General features: G+C 38.2%; 1 protein-coding gene across 2 annotated transcripts in view; it reads left to right on the plus strand.

Moving 5' to 3' along the window:
* trappc8 (trafficking protein particle complex subunit 8) overlaps positions 1 to 17,749 on the plus strand; it is a 71,227-nt gene that overhangs the window by 5,892 nt on the left and 47,586 nt on the right. Inside the window, exons 3-13 of one of the 2 annotated variants that reach the window (XM_030728326.1) lie at positions 643 to 732; positions 972 to 1,146; positions 1,338 to 1,491; positions 2,741 to 2,837; positions 3,923 to 4,182; positions 6,561 to 6,676; positions 6,775 to 6,925; positions 9,123 to 9,223; positions 15,659 to 15,764; positions 15,876 to 16,007; positions 17,679 to 17,749. The exon at positions 17,679 to 17,749 is cut by the window's right edge and continues 154 nt beyond it. In XM_030728326.1, the coding sequence (XP_030584186.1) occupies positions 643 to 732; positions 972 to 1,146; positions 1,338 to 1,491; positions 2,741 to 2,837; positions 3,923 to 4,182; positions 6,561 to 6,676; positions 6,775 to 6,925; positions 9,123 to 9,223; positions 15,659 to 15,764; positions 15,876 to 16,007; positions 17,679 to 17,749 (1,453 nt within the window). The remainder of the gene's footprint in view (positions 1 to 642; positions 733 to 971; positions 1,147 to 1,337; positions 1,492 to 2,740; positions 2,838 to 3,922; positions 4,183 to 6,560; positions 6,677 to 6,774; positions 6,926 to 9,122; positions 9,224 to 15,658; positions 15,765 to 15,875; positions 16,008 to 17,678) is intronic. The other variant, XM_030728327.1, reaches the window with a different exon arrangement.

The following is a 17,749-nucleotide window of genomic DNA, read 5'->3' on the forward strand; positions in this document are numbered from 1 at the left end:
ACAGTGGTATCACTACTGTCTCTCTAGCTCAGGTGTGGAAAGCTTTAAGACTTGTAAGCTGTGCCACACCTGTCTCAATCCTCAACCTCTAGTTCCCAGTAGCTTTGGCCTTTTTGTGGTGGGTGCTTTTTGTATATATGTTAAGAATGGCAGAAGTGTGAAACCATAACTGATTATTTTAGACATTAATTTCAGATAAAAAAAAAAAAAACCCAAAAAACAAACAAAACCCAGCAAATTCACCAAAAAAAATTGCATGGACTATTTTCTACACATAAGTGTAAAAGTAGAATGTGTGGTCAGTCACATTCTTCAGATCAGGAGGTGTACACATTTTCTAGAGCCAACAGTGAGTGAAATGGGGCTGTGTAGTAAAAACACTATTCTGGATGGAGTACTTTCTACCTCCTTCATCAAAAAGAAGGAATATCTGTTCCAGAGACTATTAGCAATTTTGGCCAAGGCACATTAAAGTTGCTCTGTTGACAAGACATTTTTTGTTTTTTTTTCCTTTAATTTGTCATCCATATTTAAACTTTTTTTAAAAAGTGGTTGCCTTTTCTACATGTAGCACAAGAACTATTTTTTTTCTTTTTTTGGTTCATTTGGTTTATGGAATGAAATCCTTTTGTCTATTTCTAGTAACAACACCCTGGTTTGAAGCCTACAGGGAGAACTTCCTGCATTCAATGCCTGCCTCTGATCATGAGTTCCTCAATCATTACCTTGCCTGTATCCTTCTGACAGTACACAAATCTGGCCAGTGGTCAATATTCTGTGGTTAGGTCATTTTTTTCCCCATCCTTGCTGCTCGTTGAAGAGCTAGTCAAGTGGGATTTGCGATCTTTAAAAGTTTCAGAGAAAATGTTTTCCTTTTCCTCCTCTTTATGCCTGTTCTTTCTGTGGTAGAAGTAGCGGTAGTACCCTTCTATGTATTCTCTATATTTGTATCCTTCACATGGTTCTGACAGGCCTGCTGGTGGTATCGTCCACTGAGACAGTCCCCGTGGAGCAGTTCCTCAAGCTTTCTCAAGAGCAGCACAGAATTCAGCACAGTGGAGAATACACTAATCCCAAGTGGTTTATTCCTAACACACTCAAGTACTATGTCTTACTGCATGACATGTGTGAGGGGGATGAAGAAAGGTACTAAAAAATTTTTATTTTACTATGCACAGTTGTATTAAAGGACCACCATCTTTCAATTACTCTTTCATAGTGAAGCAAATTTAATAAAATAACTATATGTAATAACTTTGAATAGACTGTGGAATTAGTCATGTTCTAGTAAGTCTAAGCTGTTCTGTTCTTAATTAGTATTCTTCCATTATCTCCAGGGCAGATGTGGTTTATGAGGATATGAAACAGAGGTATGGTCCTCAGGGCTGCTATCTGTTGAAAATGAACTCTCGTACCTTCTCAGCTGGTGAGGATGAACAGATTCCAGATCCCTGGACTCAATACCTGCACAAGAATAATCTTCGTAACCAGGTGTGTATTGTACACTTCATATGTACTGGCTGTTTTAAATATTCCTGCAACTTTGTGAGAAAAAAACCCAAAAGCAAATTCCACAACACATGGTTGTATGTGTGTCCTCATAATGTACTTGCACATGAAATCATGCATAGGGTTGACAATAACGGTGATGATGATAAAGCCATAAGTGGTGATAAAAGGCCCTCACCGCTGCTCATGCCAAATATAAACCCTACTGGCAAGATATTCAACTGTTGGCAATGATAGGAATAATGTTGTAGGTGGCCCTGTGGAGCCATTTGTCATTTGTCTGTGATCAGATTCATAAAGCCTGTGTGGTAAATTTCATGAGTTTTTGAGCTTTCGAAGGCCTTTTACAAGCAGTTTGTGTTTCATGGCTTATCAGTATGCCAGAAGGGGCAACTAGCTTTCTTACAGATGGAATCGACAATCTCCATACAGTTCATCTTGTCATCAATATAGGTTCTCACATACTTAAAACAATTAACGACTTCCACAGACTGACCAGAAGGTAAAGACCTGTTATAGGGACTGTTTAGAAAGCGTGATCTGACAATGTCTTGTTGCTGGCCTGCAAATCTCATGTTTGTTGGCTGCAAAGGCAATAATATTATTTACAATTTTTTGTCATTATAGAGGTCATGATTACTTAAACCCTTTAACTCTGGAAACATGAGACGTCCCACCATGGTGAACATAGTCATACCATGTCATTATTACTCTAGATGATATTGGCTGGCGCTACCTCATTTGTAGTTCAAGACAAGCTCACTTGTTACTTGTTTTACAAAGTTTGCTGGTGATATGCCACACTTAGCTTGTAACCTCAGAGAATATATGTTACAAGCTAAGTAATCTTCAGTTATCCCTGAAATAAACAAAACTCTGTTTTAGCTTTAATCTTTTAGTCTCCACCATGTTCCTGGGGAGTTTTCACATTTGTAAATATTTGTTCCAATAAAACCAAAAACTTGGATCCAGTGAGTTAGGAGGCAGAGCCCTTAAAGCTACATGGATATAATCTCACAGATGATAGTTTCGTGCTATTGGCTTCTCAGCCCAGCATGCCTCAAGGGTCAGACTTACCAAGCAGGGCAAATTAGTATGGTTCTACAATATAAAGTGGAACGTTTGGTGGGTAGAGTATAAACCAAAGCAATATGGTGTAAGCACAGGTTTTTATGCATGTGATTAGCCCAGAAATTTGCCTAATGTTAACATGGTGAACCTGTTTTTGCAGGATGTATTTGATGATCCAGCTCCAACGCTGAATAGTGCTGCTGTAGAGAACAATATTAGTGGGCCTGAAGTAGACTGCAATTACTCAGCTGAGAAAGGTCAGTCCATTTAATGGTTCTTTTGTACACCCACTCAGGGAGGAAAGATGTTCTGTTATTGTTAAAAGACGATCCTTTTCAGCTCACATCTTTTACTTAAATTTTCATTCCTCTGCTATTCAATTTTTAATACTCCAAAGGTCACTATTTTTTCATTCACTGCTTGGCTATATTGTATTCATGGTGCAATTTATGAATACATGTTCCTTTTGCAGTCACGCAACTCTACTGTAGCACAGTCCATGTTTTATAGTCAGCACCATACAGTTGCTGTGCTAGTCCTAACTATGTCCTTTGGTTCTAATAGAAATTAGCATGTGTAGCAAACTGATTTAATTTTGGTCTGATGTTATCAAAGAGCATGCTGTATTCATCAGGCTTCTTTTCGTGTTTTTTTTGGTAGTTAAATCTTGCAATTTTTTACTGGAGGCTGACTTTATGTTTTATGCTGCCTGAGTCAAACACCACTTTCCACATAATTCTTGTTCCTGAAGCATTTACTTTTCTGGGTGGATAAATGGTGATTAGTTTCTTATGGCAGCTACTGTTATGAGTTGTCCTCCCAAACTCCCAACCTTAGAAATAGGCTTTTACTTGTCAAAGCTATTCTTTGTCATGTACTGGAGCCATGTTCTGTTATACCGCGTTTCCATTAGTACCTACTCAGCGCGGGTCGACTTGACTCACCATGGTCTTGGTTTGTTTCCATTGCAATTTAGTACCACCTCAATGTGGGTGGAGTCAATGTAGCAACACAGGCACTAAGTCTCTTGACGTAATTTGTATGCAATTCAAAACACAACAATGGATGAGATAGAGGCAGGCTAACATAGCTAAGGCCAGTTTATTATCGTCATCATGCATAATTCCCCCGTAAAATTTTGTAATGGATGAAGGTTATCATTGTTAAGTATTAACCCTATACTGCCAAACATGTCATAATTGACTCAGTGTACTTCAAAAGTGTCGCTTTTCCCACAGTTTCATATTTTATTATAAGATTTAAATCAACAAAAATTTTTGTAAAGTTGCACAGAAGTGGTCACAGTGCTGTTTGTGAGTTTTTATTTTACACTATTTCCTAGCAGGTGAGATGTCCAGTAACCTAGAAAGCCATCCTCTACAGCTAGACAGCAGCTCGGAGAACCTGCATAACCTCAGCGTTGTGCACAGTGACATGAAGAAAGTTGTTAAAGATCCAGACAGCCTGGCTTTGGCTGGAGGGAGCCATGGGGCATGTCTGACCCTGAATGACCATGACCACATACGACAATTTATCCAAGAATTTACCTTCAGAGGCCTGCTGCCACACATAGAGAAGACCATCAGACAGCTGAATGACCAGGTATGACTCATTTCTTGACCCTCAATAAATTGTTTTTCATCATGACAAATACGAACTATGAGTGAATCATTATTGAATGTTCAGCTACTTTACTTCCTTGATCAACAGAGATGAACAACAGATCAAATCTATATTATAAGAGAGAAGAGTCATTTTTTTTTTTTTTGGTCTCACTTCTTCTGGATATTGGCTACATGTGCCATATAGAAATCTGTGCAAATGGGAGTTTGAGTATGTAAATGTTTATGGTGCGGAAGTACAAATGAAAATGCATGGGGAAGTTGTTTCTAAAGGCATTTTAGGCCCACAAATTCTCCAGTTTAAACCTCTGGAGTGGACAGACACGCTGGCACATTCAAATGCCATCACTGATTTAATATGACGTGTCACAAGTTTGGACTTCAAGCTATATACCAGTTTTTAAACTGTTGATAGGCCTGAATATTGTCAACAATGACAAAGGAGATCCTGATGCTGACGTTTGATGTGTGTTTGGTTCAGCAAGAAATTCTAAAAACAGCATATTCACTAGCAGAAAGTGCTTGGAGTCAGCCAAAGGTGGGTCAAACCTACAAAAATAAGTAGTGATAAACATAAATGGAGGGACCTGAGTATAATTATCTTTTGGTCAGTTCATTCAGTAATGTTCAGTGCATTGGCAGAATTAATGCCAATGCACTGAACATTATATCTTATATAGCGCTTTTCTAGACATCCAAAGACACTTTACAATTTCATGCACTATTCATTCACACCTCAATCATACCTGGTGGTGGTATGCTACTAATGTAGCCACAGCTGCCCGGGACAGTCTGACAGAGGCTTGGCTGCCAAATTGCGCCTACGTCCCCTCCGACCACCACCAAACACAACCACATTCACACTTAGGCAATGTAGGTTAAGTGTCTTGCCCAGCATGCGCTCAGACGGGGACTTGAACCAGCAACCCTCCGGTTGCAAGGTGAGCACCTGCCCACCTTATTTGGTGTATGTGGTGTCAAATGTCCTGTCAACTCTACAACAATGCCTTCCTGTTCAAACACACACTGGGTACTTTGGCAGAATCACAAATTATTTATGTATTATTATCAATCTAAAACTGCAAATGGGTATTCAGAGGTTGGTTAAGCTTTAGACTATATAAGCTTTTTTAGAGAATGTAGTTAGTTGAGCTTTATACAGATTTAATACTTTAAATCAATTTAATACTTTTTTAACTCTTCTGACGACGACAGACAACAGCCTGTCATCGTCAGAAGAGCCCTAAAAAAACCCTAAACTGAACCGTCCATCTGTCTATCAACTTTTTTGCTAAATTTGCTACTCCTTGATCATTTATATTAATTTTTTTTAAATTGATTTTCTAAATTTTCCCAAAAGATACCTTTGTCCCTTACCTTTAATCCCTTCTCCTGCCTTATTCCTAGTTTGATTCTTGAAACTTCATAAGAGTATTCAATGTGCAAAGCTCTACAGAATGCTTCAGACAAATGTTTTATTTTATTTTAAATTTAATTTTTTTAAAAAAGATAAACAGTACATTGATCTTTAATTTAGTAGCAAATTTAATAACTAAATTCACTACTTCTCAGCCATTTATATATGAAATCTTGTTAAACTTGGCACAAATATTCTGGGTAAGGCTCTACATTTTTTTAATTTTTAGGGTTTTTTTTAATATATTGTTTTTTTAAAATAAATTTTCTATAAATTCTGTACATCAAATGTTTACCTTTATTCACTACTCCTCCCTTATTCCTAGGGTGACTCTTTTGAAACTTGGTATGCGTATTCAATGTGCAAAGCATTCGTTCGTCCACCCCCCCCCCCCAAAAAAAATATTTGTTACTCCTTGACCATTTATGTTTGAAATCTTCTGAAACTTGGCACAAACATGCTTTGGGTAAGGCTCTACAAAAGAGGGAAAACTGATTTTTAAAAAGAAAATGTTTTACCCCCTAAATTATTTTCAAGAAATACTGTACATTGATGTTTAATTTCAGTCACTACTCATTCTATATTTATTGTCTTCTTCTGAAACTTGTCATGAATATTAATTGTACAATAGTCAACAAAATATTGCAGACAGATTTTAAATTTTTTCTTTTTTTTTTTTTAAAGCGAATTTTCTCAAAAGCAAAAAAAAAAGGTTGCCCTATGGTCAAATTAGTTTGTTCCAATATATCTCATATTGTATAAGTAAAACATTTGACAGCAGAGCTCTATGGGCCAAGAGGTAAATACTTTCATAAAAGTAATGCAAATAGTATAATTTAAACCCATGGTGAGTGTGAGTACACTAGTTCTTTCAGTCAGCTCTACTGTTTTCCCTGGTTCCTCCCAGCACTTGTTCAGATCATCTGCTTCCCTGTCCACAGCTAGTATCCAGGAAGGGTCTGAGTCGGTCTCTATTCACTGCAACCAAGAAGTGGTTTGGTGGAGGAAAAGCTCCAGAGAAGAGCAGCAGTGAACCAAAGAGCACATGCGGTCTTCTGTAAGCTTCAATGCAACACACTTATCACTCCATGTTCCCATAAATTAAGCCTATATTGAATGTAGTGCTGATTTGGCCCATCCCTTCTGTGATATCAGATATCCCCCAGAAGCCCCTGAGCTGCAGATCAGGAAGATGGCTGACCTGTGCTTCCTGGTTCAGCACTATGAGTTGGCTTACAGCTGTTATCATACTGCCAAGAAAGATTTCCTGTCAGACCAGGCCATGCTATATGCTGCTGGGGCACTGGTGAGAGCACACATGCTTGGATACACTTTCAGATCTGTCTGTAGACCATGAGGATAAATTCCACTGCCCTCGTCAGTTGAAACTTTCTAATGCAGTATTTTTTTTGTTAAGTCTGCTAGAGACCAAGAAGAGTTCACCAGTATGTAAAAATCTTGAAGATTCTGTGCAGTTTCACATAGAGTTCAGCTTTGATACATGTTTATACTGTGTTTATAGTGTGATATTGGTAACCTTTGAGGGAATAAATCAGAGTGTAGAACAGAGGAAGCTTTTGAACTAAGTGTTACAGTATCAGAAAGTATAAGTTCAAACTACTTTGTAAATTCGAATTAGTATGGTCTACAGTCAGCTGTCAGACATAAGAGAATTTGACATTCTTTGAATAGGTCTCATCAATGTAACATTATCAATCTTTTAAAGTGACTGCCAGCATTGACCCAAACATTTTTACCTTATTTTCTGTCTTCACAAAAAAAAAAAACCCCGTAATAGTGATAATGTTATAGTACATACAGACACAGGATTTACTATATCGAGCTGGGAACTCCTGCTCTGTAAAAAAAGTAAACATTTATGTGCCTTCAGATCATTTATTATAGGTTTGTATTTTCTAATTTTTATTTTTATTTAATTTTTAACTGCACAGTCAGTGGAGTTTATCCGATATCAAGCGGTCTGTTGTCCATCCATCAACTTTTTGCTAAATTTGTTAGACCTCTGTTGTACTCTTTGGATAAGGCTCTACAAAATAGGGGAGATAGAGTTTAAATTTTTGACTTTTTTTATGTGTATTTTTGTATGAATTTTCAAAATTTATATTTAAAAAAAAAAAAAAAAAAAAAAAAAAAAAAGGAAAAGTAAGTATCAGCTCAGTAATGTTGATCTACAGCCCGATTGGTTTCGGTTCCAATATATCGTATATTGTACAAGCCAAAACTTAACAGTGGAGCTTTAGACCAACCAACATGTAGACCAACAGGTCTCTTGTTACTTTTTGGTAACTTGGCTATTTCAAAGCAATTTGAGCTGTTGTCATAGCCTCTGCATCAGCTGTTCCACAAAAACTTTAACGTTGGCTGTAACTTGAGAATGTGGAAGCTTGTTTCTGCTGCTGAAAAAATTTTTTTTTTTTTTGCTATCTATAACTCAAAATTTCGACTTATCAACTTGAAATTAAGTCAAGATTTTTGAGGAATTAAGTTGAAAATTTGAATTGATGAGTAAAAATTTAGAGTTTGCTCTGTGAGGTAATTTCCTTGTTATCCGGAAGTAGATGACGTCAATGCATGCACACTCAAAATCTGCAGATCAAAAACCTGATTTGCTGTAGCAAACGTGAAACAAATTGTCATCATGTTTTTGACCTCTGAATGGCTTTTAATGAACAAGAGCTGCATAAAAGGTAAGGAATCGATGTTTTCATGTTGAACTGTTGGAGAGCTGATGCTTTCAGCATCCTGCTTCCTGATTGGCAGAGCTAACTCAAAATTTCGAGTTAATAACTCAAAATTTCGACTTATTAACTTTAAATTTTGACATGCGTAACTCGAAATTTCAACTTTTCTCAAAATTTCAGGAAAATAAAATTTTGGCTTAACTTGAAATTTTGAGATACTTGAAGAAATTGGAAATGAGCTTGCATACGAGAATGATGTGACCTAGATCTTCTCATTTACGCCATAAATGCATCTACTAAAAATCTCAGAGTTTGAATCTGTGCGACCTTGTCACAAATGTAAAGGTCAGAGATCAAGTTTACTGAAAATCTTGCGAATGCAGTAACTCCAACAATTTCATCTAAGATGTTTAAATTAACACCACAGATACATCTAATAAAAATCCTGGAGTAGTCTGAATCTTGGCAACCTGACCTGAAGGTAAATGTTAAAGGTCAAGTTCCACAAAAACTTTAATGTTGGCCATAACATGAAGGATGTGACCAGGGATGTTCTCACCATACATTCATATTGTTTAAGCTAGACCCATCAAACTTCACGTGCTTTATTATAACAGCACGTTGACACCCCCTAATTTTTGAGTTAACTAAAAATGCTTATTTTAGTTTTTATTTTGAAATAATTTAATTGGATTTTATCTCCTGCATTGCTATTTTTTTCCTCAGTTCATCTTTTATTTTCTATTCTATTCCTTGAAAACCTCTTCATTTTCAGTCTATTCATATTGATATCTTTTGTAGGAAATGGCTGCAGTGTCCGCCTTTTTACAGGGCGGAGCATCGAGACCTTATCCAGCACACTACATGGACACTTCAATACAGACGTACAGAGATGTCTGCAAGTATGACTGATGACTGACTAATTATATCATGTCTTCTGGTGTTTCAGTTTGGGATTGTGGACATTTTGCATAATTTACTTGATTCCCACAAATATGTCACTTATGATACAGGACAATCCAGCACACAGGCATCTAAAATATCCAGTTCAGTGTTGCACTGGTATGTAATGAGTGGCCAGAAGTGCTACAGATTTGGGCCAGTGTACAGCCAGAGCACTCTTTCCCCTCTCTGTAAGGCAACACTTTGCTGTTTGAGGAATTCTCACTAGCGTACAATGATAGATTTTAAAGATGTGGATTTGAAAGCATGCAGGTATGGCCTGCTAGCAAAAATGTACCTGCTGAAGCAACTTTTATGCTTCTAAGATGCTCCCTCTCTCCCTTGATTAGGCTGATATGTTTAATATGCCTTTAGATCAGTGAACATCAACTGATCTATAGGCAACAAAATCCTCGACATCCCTATAACCAATCAGAATGCAGGATTGGATCATGTGACATGTATTTTCAGCACTGTGCTGCACTGAGGAGTCAGCTTTTGCTGGTGATGAACAGATTGTAAACATAGCTGTAGATGAGTCTAGCCTTATGTGAAAAAATGTTTGGCAATCAAACTTAACTAGAGGAAGTAAAAGTCGTTACAAGATTTTCGTTGATTAACCTGTGGAAGGATCGTTACTGGCTACCGAGCATACCCCCTGGCCTGCTTGGGGCTCCCGTGTCCTTTGCTGTGAGGGTCTTTCACACGGTCTGCTCGTGGGGGGACCAGACAGTGGTGCAAACTGGGCGGGCAGGTGGCTCGACGGCATACATCATATCCATAATGAGCACAACTGCACACAACTACAGTGTGTCCATAACAACTATGAGCATACAGTGGCTTGCAAAAGTATTAATACCCCCTTGAAATTTTCCATATTTTGTCACATTACAGCCACAAACATAAATATATTTCACTGGAATTTAATTTAAAAGAACAACACAAAGTGGTATACAGTTGTGAAGTGGAATGAAAATTATACATGATTCAAAACTTTTTTACAAATTAAAAACTGAAAAGTGCGGTGTGCAAAAGTATTGAGCCCCCCCTGAGTCAATACTTTGTGGAACCACCTTTTGCTGCAGTTACAGCTGCAAGTCTTTTAGGGTATGTCTCCACCAGCTTTGCACATCTAGTCACTGAAATTTTTGCTCATTCTTCTTTGCAAAACAGCTCAAGCTCAGTCAGATTAGATGCAGAGCGTTTGTGAACAGCAGTTTTCAGATCTTGCCACAAATTCTCGATTGGGTTTAGGTCTGGACTCTGACTGGGCCGTTCTAACACATGAATATGTTTGGTTTTAAACCGTTCCATTGTAGCCCTGGCTTTATGTTTAGGGTCGTTGTCCTGCTGGAAGATGAACCTCCGCCCCAGTCTCAAGTCTTTTGCAGACTTCAACAGGTTTTTTCCAAGATTGCTCTGTATTTGGCTCCATCCATCTTCCCATCAACTCTGACCAACTTCCCTGTCACTGCTGAAGTGAAGCAGCCCCAGAGCATGATGCTGCCACCACCATATTTGACAGTGGGGATGGTGTGTTTAGAGTGATGTACAGTGTTAATTCTCCGCCACACATATTGTTTTGCATTTTGGACAAAAAGTTCAATTTTGGTCTCCTCTGACCAAAGCACCTTGTTCCACATGTTTGCTGTGTCTCCAACATGGCTTCTGGCAAACTGCAAATGGGACTTTTTATGGTTTTCTTTTAACAATGGCTTTCTTCTTGCCACTCTTCCATAAAGACCACATTTGTGCAGTGCACGACTAATAGTTGTCCTGTGGACAGATTCCCTCACCTGAGCTGTGGATCTCTGCATTTCGTCCAGAGTCACCGTGGGCCTCTTGGCTGCATCTCTGATCAGTGCTCTCCTTGTTTGGCCTGTAAGTTTAGGTGGACGGCCTTGTCTTGGTAGGTTTACAGTTGTGCCATTCTCTTTCCATTTCCGGATAATGGATTAAACAGTGATCCGTGAGATGTTCAAAGCTTGGGAAATCTTTTTATAGCCTAAGCCTGCTTTAAATTTCTCCACAACCTTATTCCTGCTCTGTCTGCTGTGTTCTTTGGACTTCATGATGCATGATACTCCCCAATATTCTCTTAGCCAACCTCTTAGGCTGTCAGGTATTTGTACTGAGATTAGATTACACACAGGTGGACTCTTTTTAGTCATTAGCAGTCATCAGGCAACTTCTGAATGCAATTGGTTGCACTCAGAGAAAAGGGGGCTGAATACTTTTGCACACCGCACTTTTCAGTTTTTTATTTGTAAAAAATGTTTTGAATCATGTAAAATTTTCGTTCCACTTCACAATTGTATACCACTTTGTGTTGGTCTTTCACATTAAATTCCAGTGAAATATGTTTGTCTGTGGTTGTAATGTGACAAAATATGGAAAAGTTCAAGGGGTATAAATAATTTTGCAAGCCACTGTAATAAAGAAGAACATGTACAGGTGCTGATCATAAAATTAGAATATGAAAAAGTTGATTTAGTTCAGTAATTCCATTCAAAAAGTGCAACTTGTATATTATATTCATTCATTACACACAGACTGATATATTTCAAATGTTTATTTCTTTTAATTTTGATGATTATAATGGACAATTAATGAAAACCCCAAATTCAGTATCTCAGAAAATTAGAATATTGTGAAAAGGTTCAATATTAAAGACACCTAGTGCCACACTCTAATCAGCTAATTAACTCAAAACACCTGCAAAGGCTAAATAGGCTGGCTGTTCAGAGCTCTGTGTCCAAACACATTAATAGAGAGGCGAAGGGAAAGAAAAGATGTGGTAGAAAAAAATGTTCAAGCAATAGGTATAACCGCACCCTGGAGAGGATTGTGAAACAAACCCATTCAAAAATGTGGGGGAGATTCACAAAGAGTGGACTGCAGCTGGAGTCAGTGCTTCAAGAACCACCACACATAGACGTATGCAGACATGGATTTCAGTGTCGCAGTCCTTGTGTCAAGCCACTCTTGAACAAGAGACGGCATCAGAAGTGTCTCGCCTGGACTAAAGACAAAAAGGACTGGACTGCTGCTGAGTGCTCCAAAGTTATGTTCTCTGATCAAAGTAAATTTTGCATTTCCTTTGGAAATCAAGGTCCCAGAGTCAGGAGGAAGAGAGGAGAGGCACAGTCAGTGATGGAGAGTCTTTGTGAGTGTGTTGTGTTTATAAAGCACTTTAAAGTAATTACCATTGGCCAAAGTGCTGTACACACAAAACACTGAGAACCAAAATTAAAAAAGTAAAACTCCAGCTATAACAATAAAAAAAACAAACAAAAAAACAATTAGAGCCAACCTCTCAGACTGTGGTGAAAGCCAAAGAGAAGAAAGGATTTAAAGGCAGGAAACGAGTTAGCCTACCTGATGTACAAAGGGAGATCATTCCACAGGGGCAGAGACTGTAAAATCATGGTCACCTCTCAGCTTCCTCTTTGGCTAACAGTGACCTGATGAGCTGACCTGAGTGATCATGAGAGGGCGTACAGGTGGAGCAGGTCAGACAGATATGCTGGAGCACGGCCATGAAGACATTTAAAAACACAAGAAAACTAAAAACTAACCGGGATCCAATTACTGACTGAAAGTCAAGCAGCAGCATTTTTGTACCATCTCTAGTCAGATAAGTTGCGGCTGGTTCAGCCCAACATAAAGTGCATTGCAATAGTCTAAATGAGCTGTGATAAAAGCATGGATTAAAATCTTGGAATGACGGGGAAAAAATAGCTTCACCTTGGTCAGTTGTCTTAATTGATAAAAGCTGGGCTTGACTATTGATTTAACCTGTGCATCAAGTTTAAGACCACTATTCAGATTGCTGTCTGTGTCAATGTTGACTTAAAGGACCCAGAATAAATTAAATTTTGGGGGCATCACTAGGCCAAAACAACATGACCTCAGTCTTATCGGTAAAGTGCACAAGGTTTGTGGACAGCCATGCGAGAAGTGGTCTCGCATTCAAGACCTTCTAATTCCCCTTTAGATATTGTCCCCTCTTGTTTGCTCAGAGAAACTCTTCACATCACCGGGCCTAGTATTTTGCTTATATTAAATGCCTCACTTTTATTAGGCTGTGTACCAGCTGCATTCAAACATGCTGTTGTGCAGCCCATTATAAAAAATAAAATCTGGAGACAAATGTTCTTTCTAATTACAGGCCGATTTCTAAACTACCTTTTATGTCCAAAATATTGGAAAAGGTTGTTCTTAATCAACTTCAAACCTTTTTAACTATGAATGGTGTCTGTGAAGAGTTTCAGTCTGGTCTTAGATCCCATCACAGCACTGAGACGGCACTTTTAAGAGTTTTTAATGATCTTCTTTAAACTGTTGACTTTGGTTATTCTGTTGTCTTGTTTCTTTTAGACTTGACCGCTCCCTTTGACACAGTTGATCACAGCATTCTCTTGTCTAGACTTCAACATGTTGTGGGTCTTAAATGCACAATCTCGTCATGGTTTAAGTCTTATTTGAGTGAAAGGTCTTTTTCTATAGCCCTGGGGGAATACTCCTCTTCCCCAGCACCTATTTGTTGTGGTGTACCTGAGGGATCCATTTTGGGTCCAGTCTTGTTTTCATTGTATATGCTGCCTTTGGGATTTATTTTTAGGAAGTATAATATTCCTTTTCATTGTTATGCTGATGACATCCAAATTTATTTCCCTATCAAACTGGATGCTTCTGTCTCACTGCAGCCCCTGTTTAACTGTCTTTGTGATGTGAAAGACAGGCTAACACAGAATTTTCTTACTTTAAATGAAAACAAGAAACTATTGTGTTTGGAAGTCGTATACCTGTGGATAAGCTAACTGATATCCTTGGTCCTCTTGCCTCTTACTGTTCCTCGAGCGTTAGAAACCTTGGAGTGTTTTTTGATAGTTCTTTAAACTTGAGAAGCAAGTGAACACAGTTGTAAAGACCAGTTTTTATCAGTAACGACTAATTGCCAAAGCAAAATCCTATCTTCCTCCAAAGGACGATGAAAAACTTATTCGTGCTTTCATCACCTGTAGATTGGACTACTGTAATTCTCTTTATTCAGGTCTCTTCATCATTTGCAGTTAGTCCAAAATGCTGCTGCGCGTCTCTTAACAGGTACCAGAAAACATGATCACATCATTCCAGTTTTAGCAGGTTCACACTGGCTCCCCGTTCAGTTTCGCATTGATTTTAAAATTCTTTTACTTACTTTTAAAGTTTTAAATGGAATGGCACCCAGCTACCTAGCTAAGCTGCTCAATCTATATAACCCTGAAAGAGCACTGAGATCAGTTAACCAGATGCTCTCAGTGCAGCCGAGGTCTCATTTTAAACATAGAGGGAATTGGGCTTTTGCAGTCACGGTCCCTGCCATTGCATATTCGTACTGCAGAGTCTATGCAGTCATTCAAATCCTCTCTAAAAACTCACCTTTTTACCTTGGCCTTTAATTCAAGTTCAGTTTGAGTCCCATCAGGTTTAATGTTGTGGTGTTCCTTGTTTTTAGCTTGTCACTGGTCATATTTATATCGTATTTATTATATTGGTTTGTTTTTATGTCTTATGTTTTGCTCTATTTATTTTATTGTCTTATAGATTCTCTCGCTTTTTTGCAGTCAACTCGTGAAGCACTTTGGTCAACTCTGTTGCTTTAAATGTGCTATAGAAATAAAATTGACATTGGCATTGACATGCCTTGATGTCTCCAATGCACTGTAAGAGTTGGTTTGCAGAATATGCATTTGTCTGCTTCAGTGACACATAAATTTGACAATCATCAGCATAAAAGTGGAAAGTGATATCATGTCTCCTGAGAATTGATCCAATGTAAAGTAGGTACAGAGAAAAGAGAAGAGGGCTAAGTATAGAGCCCTGAGACGTACTACATGTAAGGGGTCCTACACAAGTTTCAACAGCTCCAATATGGACACAAAAACTTCTCTCTGATAAAACAACAACCTAAACCCTTTTAACTGTAGAACATTTAGTAGTGAGGAAATTCCATGACTGAACTTATTTCACAGGTGGTATGCTATCACAGTACCATTCTGGAATTTAATTTCTGAGGTCAATCCCTTTCTTGCACAAATGCTTGTGGAGCAGTCAATGTGCCTAGGTGCTTGATTTTATATACCTGTGGTCATAGAAGTAATTGAAACACTTGAATGCAATGATTTGTATGGGTGAGTAAGCATTTTTGACAATTTAGTGTATTTTGTTATTGCAGACTAAGAAAACACCTGATCCCTTATTATACCAAACTCTAAAATAATACCTTTCAGAGAAATATTTATTTAAAATATATGCTCAGTGATTGGGACTGTGAGACAAAGCTTTCTTACTTGATAGCAATCTTCTAGCCTTAGCATTATCTTAGCATCTCTTCCCACTGCTCTTTACAGGAACATGGTGCTGGCTGAGCGCTGTGCTCTACTCAGTGCTGAAATACTCAAGAGTCAAGGAAAATACTCAGAGGCTGCCACTCTTCTCATTAAGATGACCAGTGAGGTGAGGAAACATTAATTTTGAAACCTGCTTTAGGTGCAATTATTAAGCTAGACTGCACTAGATAGATTCTGCTTAGAATTTCATTGAAATCTTTATTTTATTTTTTTGCAGGACTCTGACCTGCGGAGTGCTCTGCTGCTGGAGCAGGCTGCCCACTGCTTCATTAATATGCGAAACCCCATGGTGCGCAAGTTTGCCTTCCATATGATCCTAGCTGGTCATCGTTTCAGCAAAGCAGGACAGGTGAGCCTTACTGCTATCTCTGATCTGTCCTTGGATTTAACATTCAGTTTACACCCATACTGAGATGTGATTTAAACTCAGTGTTATGTGAAAATTGTCTCTTGCACACCTTTTATTACATACATTTTTGACTGATGTTCAGGATTGGACTTAAACACTATCTCAGGACTTTGTGTTAGTATTTATAATCCATCCAGATTACTATATATATATATTAGGGGTGGGACTTTAACGCGTTAATTTCGATTAATTAATTACGGGGAAATTAACGCGTTAAAAAATTTAACGCATTTTAATCGCACTTTGCACCGTGGAACGTTTCTCAGTGCGCGAGTTCCAGGCATACAGATTATATCGACGCACAATGTCCAAATTAGGGGCCGCATCCTGCGAAGGACCCGGCCCACGTCTTTCGTAGCCCACGAACACCACAAAGGCCGGAAGTGAGCAGCTAGCCTTCATATCAGCTGCCGTCACCTCTGCGTAGCTCATGTCGCCTAGCAACCGTGAGTGTGAAGCACAGCTGTGTAAAAGCAGCTGTTAAACGGAGAACGAACTTTTTCTCCTTTTTGTGGTTTAATTTTAAGTCTTTGATTCAAAATAAGCTGTTAAAACAAGCATAACACATTTCAACATCAAGGAATACAGCTGAGCTAATGATTAATTTTCAACTATAACAAGTGAGACATTAATGTTTAATAAAACTATCCAGTTATGATGCTTAACTTTAAATTCAGGTGTTTGCTTATCACAGGAGCACTTCCACCCTTCATTGGTCTGTGTAGTAGACTGGTGGGAAAATAAACAAAATTTTAAAGTTTAAGCTTATGTATATTGATTCATTCATCAACTAAACTTAAATTAATATTTCTCATGTCAAATATTGAAATGCGATTAAAATGCGATTAATTAATTACAAAGCTTGTAATTAATTCGATTAATTTTTTTAATCGAGTCCCACCCCTAATATATATATATATATATATATATATACACACATATATATATATATATATATATACACATATATAAAATGGTTAGCACTACTGCCTCACAGCTATAATGACATCTAGAAGGTCTGGGTTCAATTCCACCTTGGCCCGAGCCTGTGTGGAGTTTGCATGTTCTCCCCATGTCTACGTGGGTTTCCTCCAGGTACTCCGGTTTCCTCCCACAGTCCAAAGACGTGCAGTTACTGGGGTTAGGTTAATTGGTCACTCTAAATTGCCCATGGGTGTGAATGTGAATGTGAATGGTTGTCTGTCTCTCTGTGTTGGCCCTGCGACAGGCTGCCTCTTGCCCTATGTCAGTTGGGATAGAATAGGGCTTAAAAAAACACTGCTTGTATTGCTCAGGAAAAATTATATACTGTATAGCATCTGCTCTTATTTCAGTAAGGTCATGTTGGGGGTTAAGAATGGGGAATTAGTGGTGTAAATTATTTAAATTGATTGGCATGTAGTTGTTAGATTTTTCTTACCTTGAAGGCCATGAAGATAAAATAAATAGGTCCATTAAAATATCCTGACATGTAGAGCATCATTAAAAAACCATACTTGTCCTCACCTCCTCTTATCTTTCAGTTATGTTTGTCACTTTCTATATCTCTATAGCTCTGTATACCCTTGTTTTCCTTCTGTGTCCCATCCTCTCTCTTGTTCCCTAATGTAGAGGAGGCATGCACTACGGTGTTACTGCCAAGCCATGCAGGTGTACAAAGACAGGGGCTGGTCTTTGGCAGA

The sequence above is a fragment of the Archocentrus centrarchus genome, chromosome 4, assembly GCF_007364275.1.
Source record: "Archocentrus centrarchus isolate MPI-CPG fArcCen1 chromosome 4, fArcCen1, whole genome shotgun sequence".
Lineage (NCBI taxonomy): Eukaryota > Metazoa > Chordata > Actinopteri > Cichliformes > Cichlidae > Archocentrus > Archocentrus centrarchus.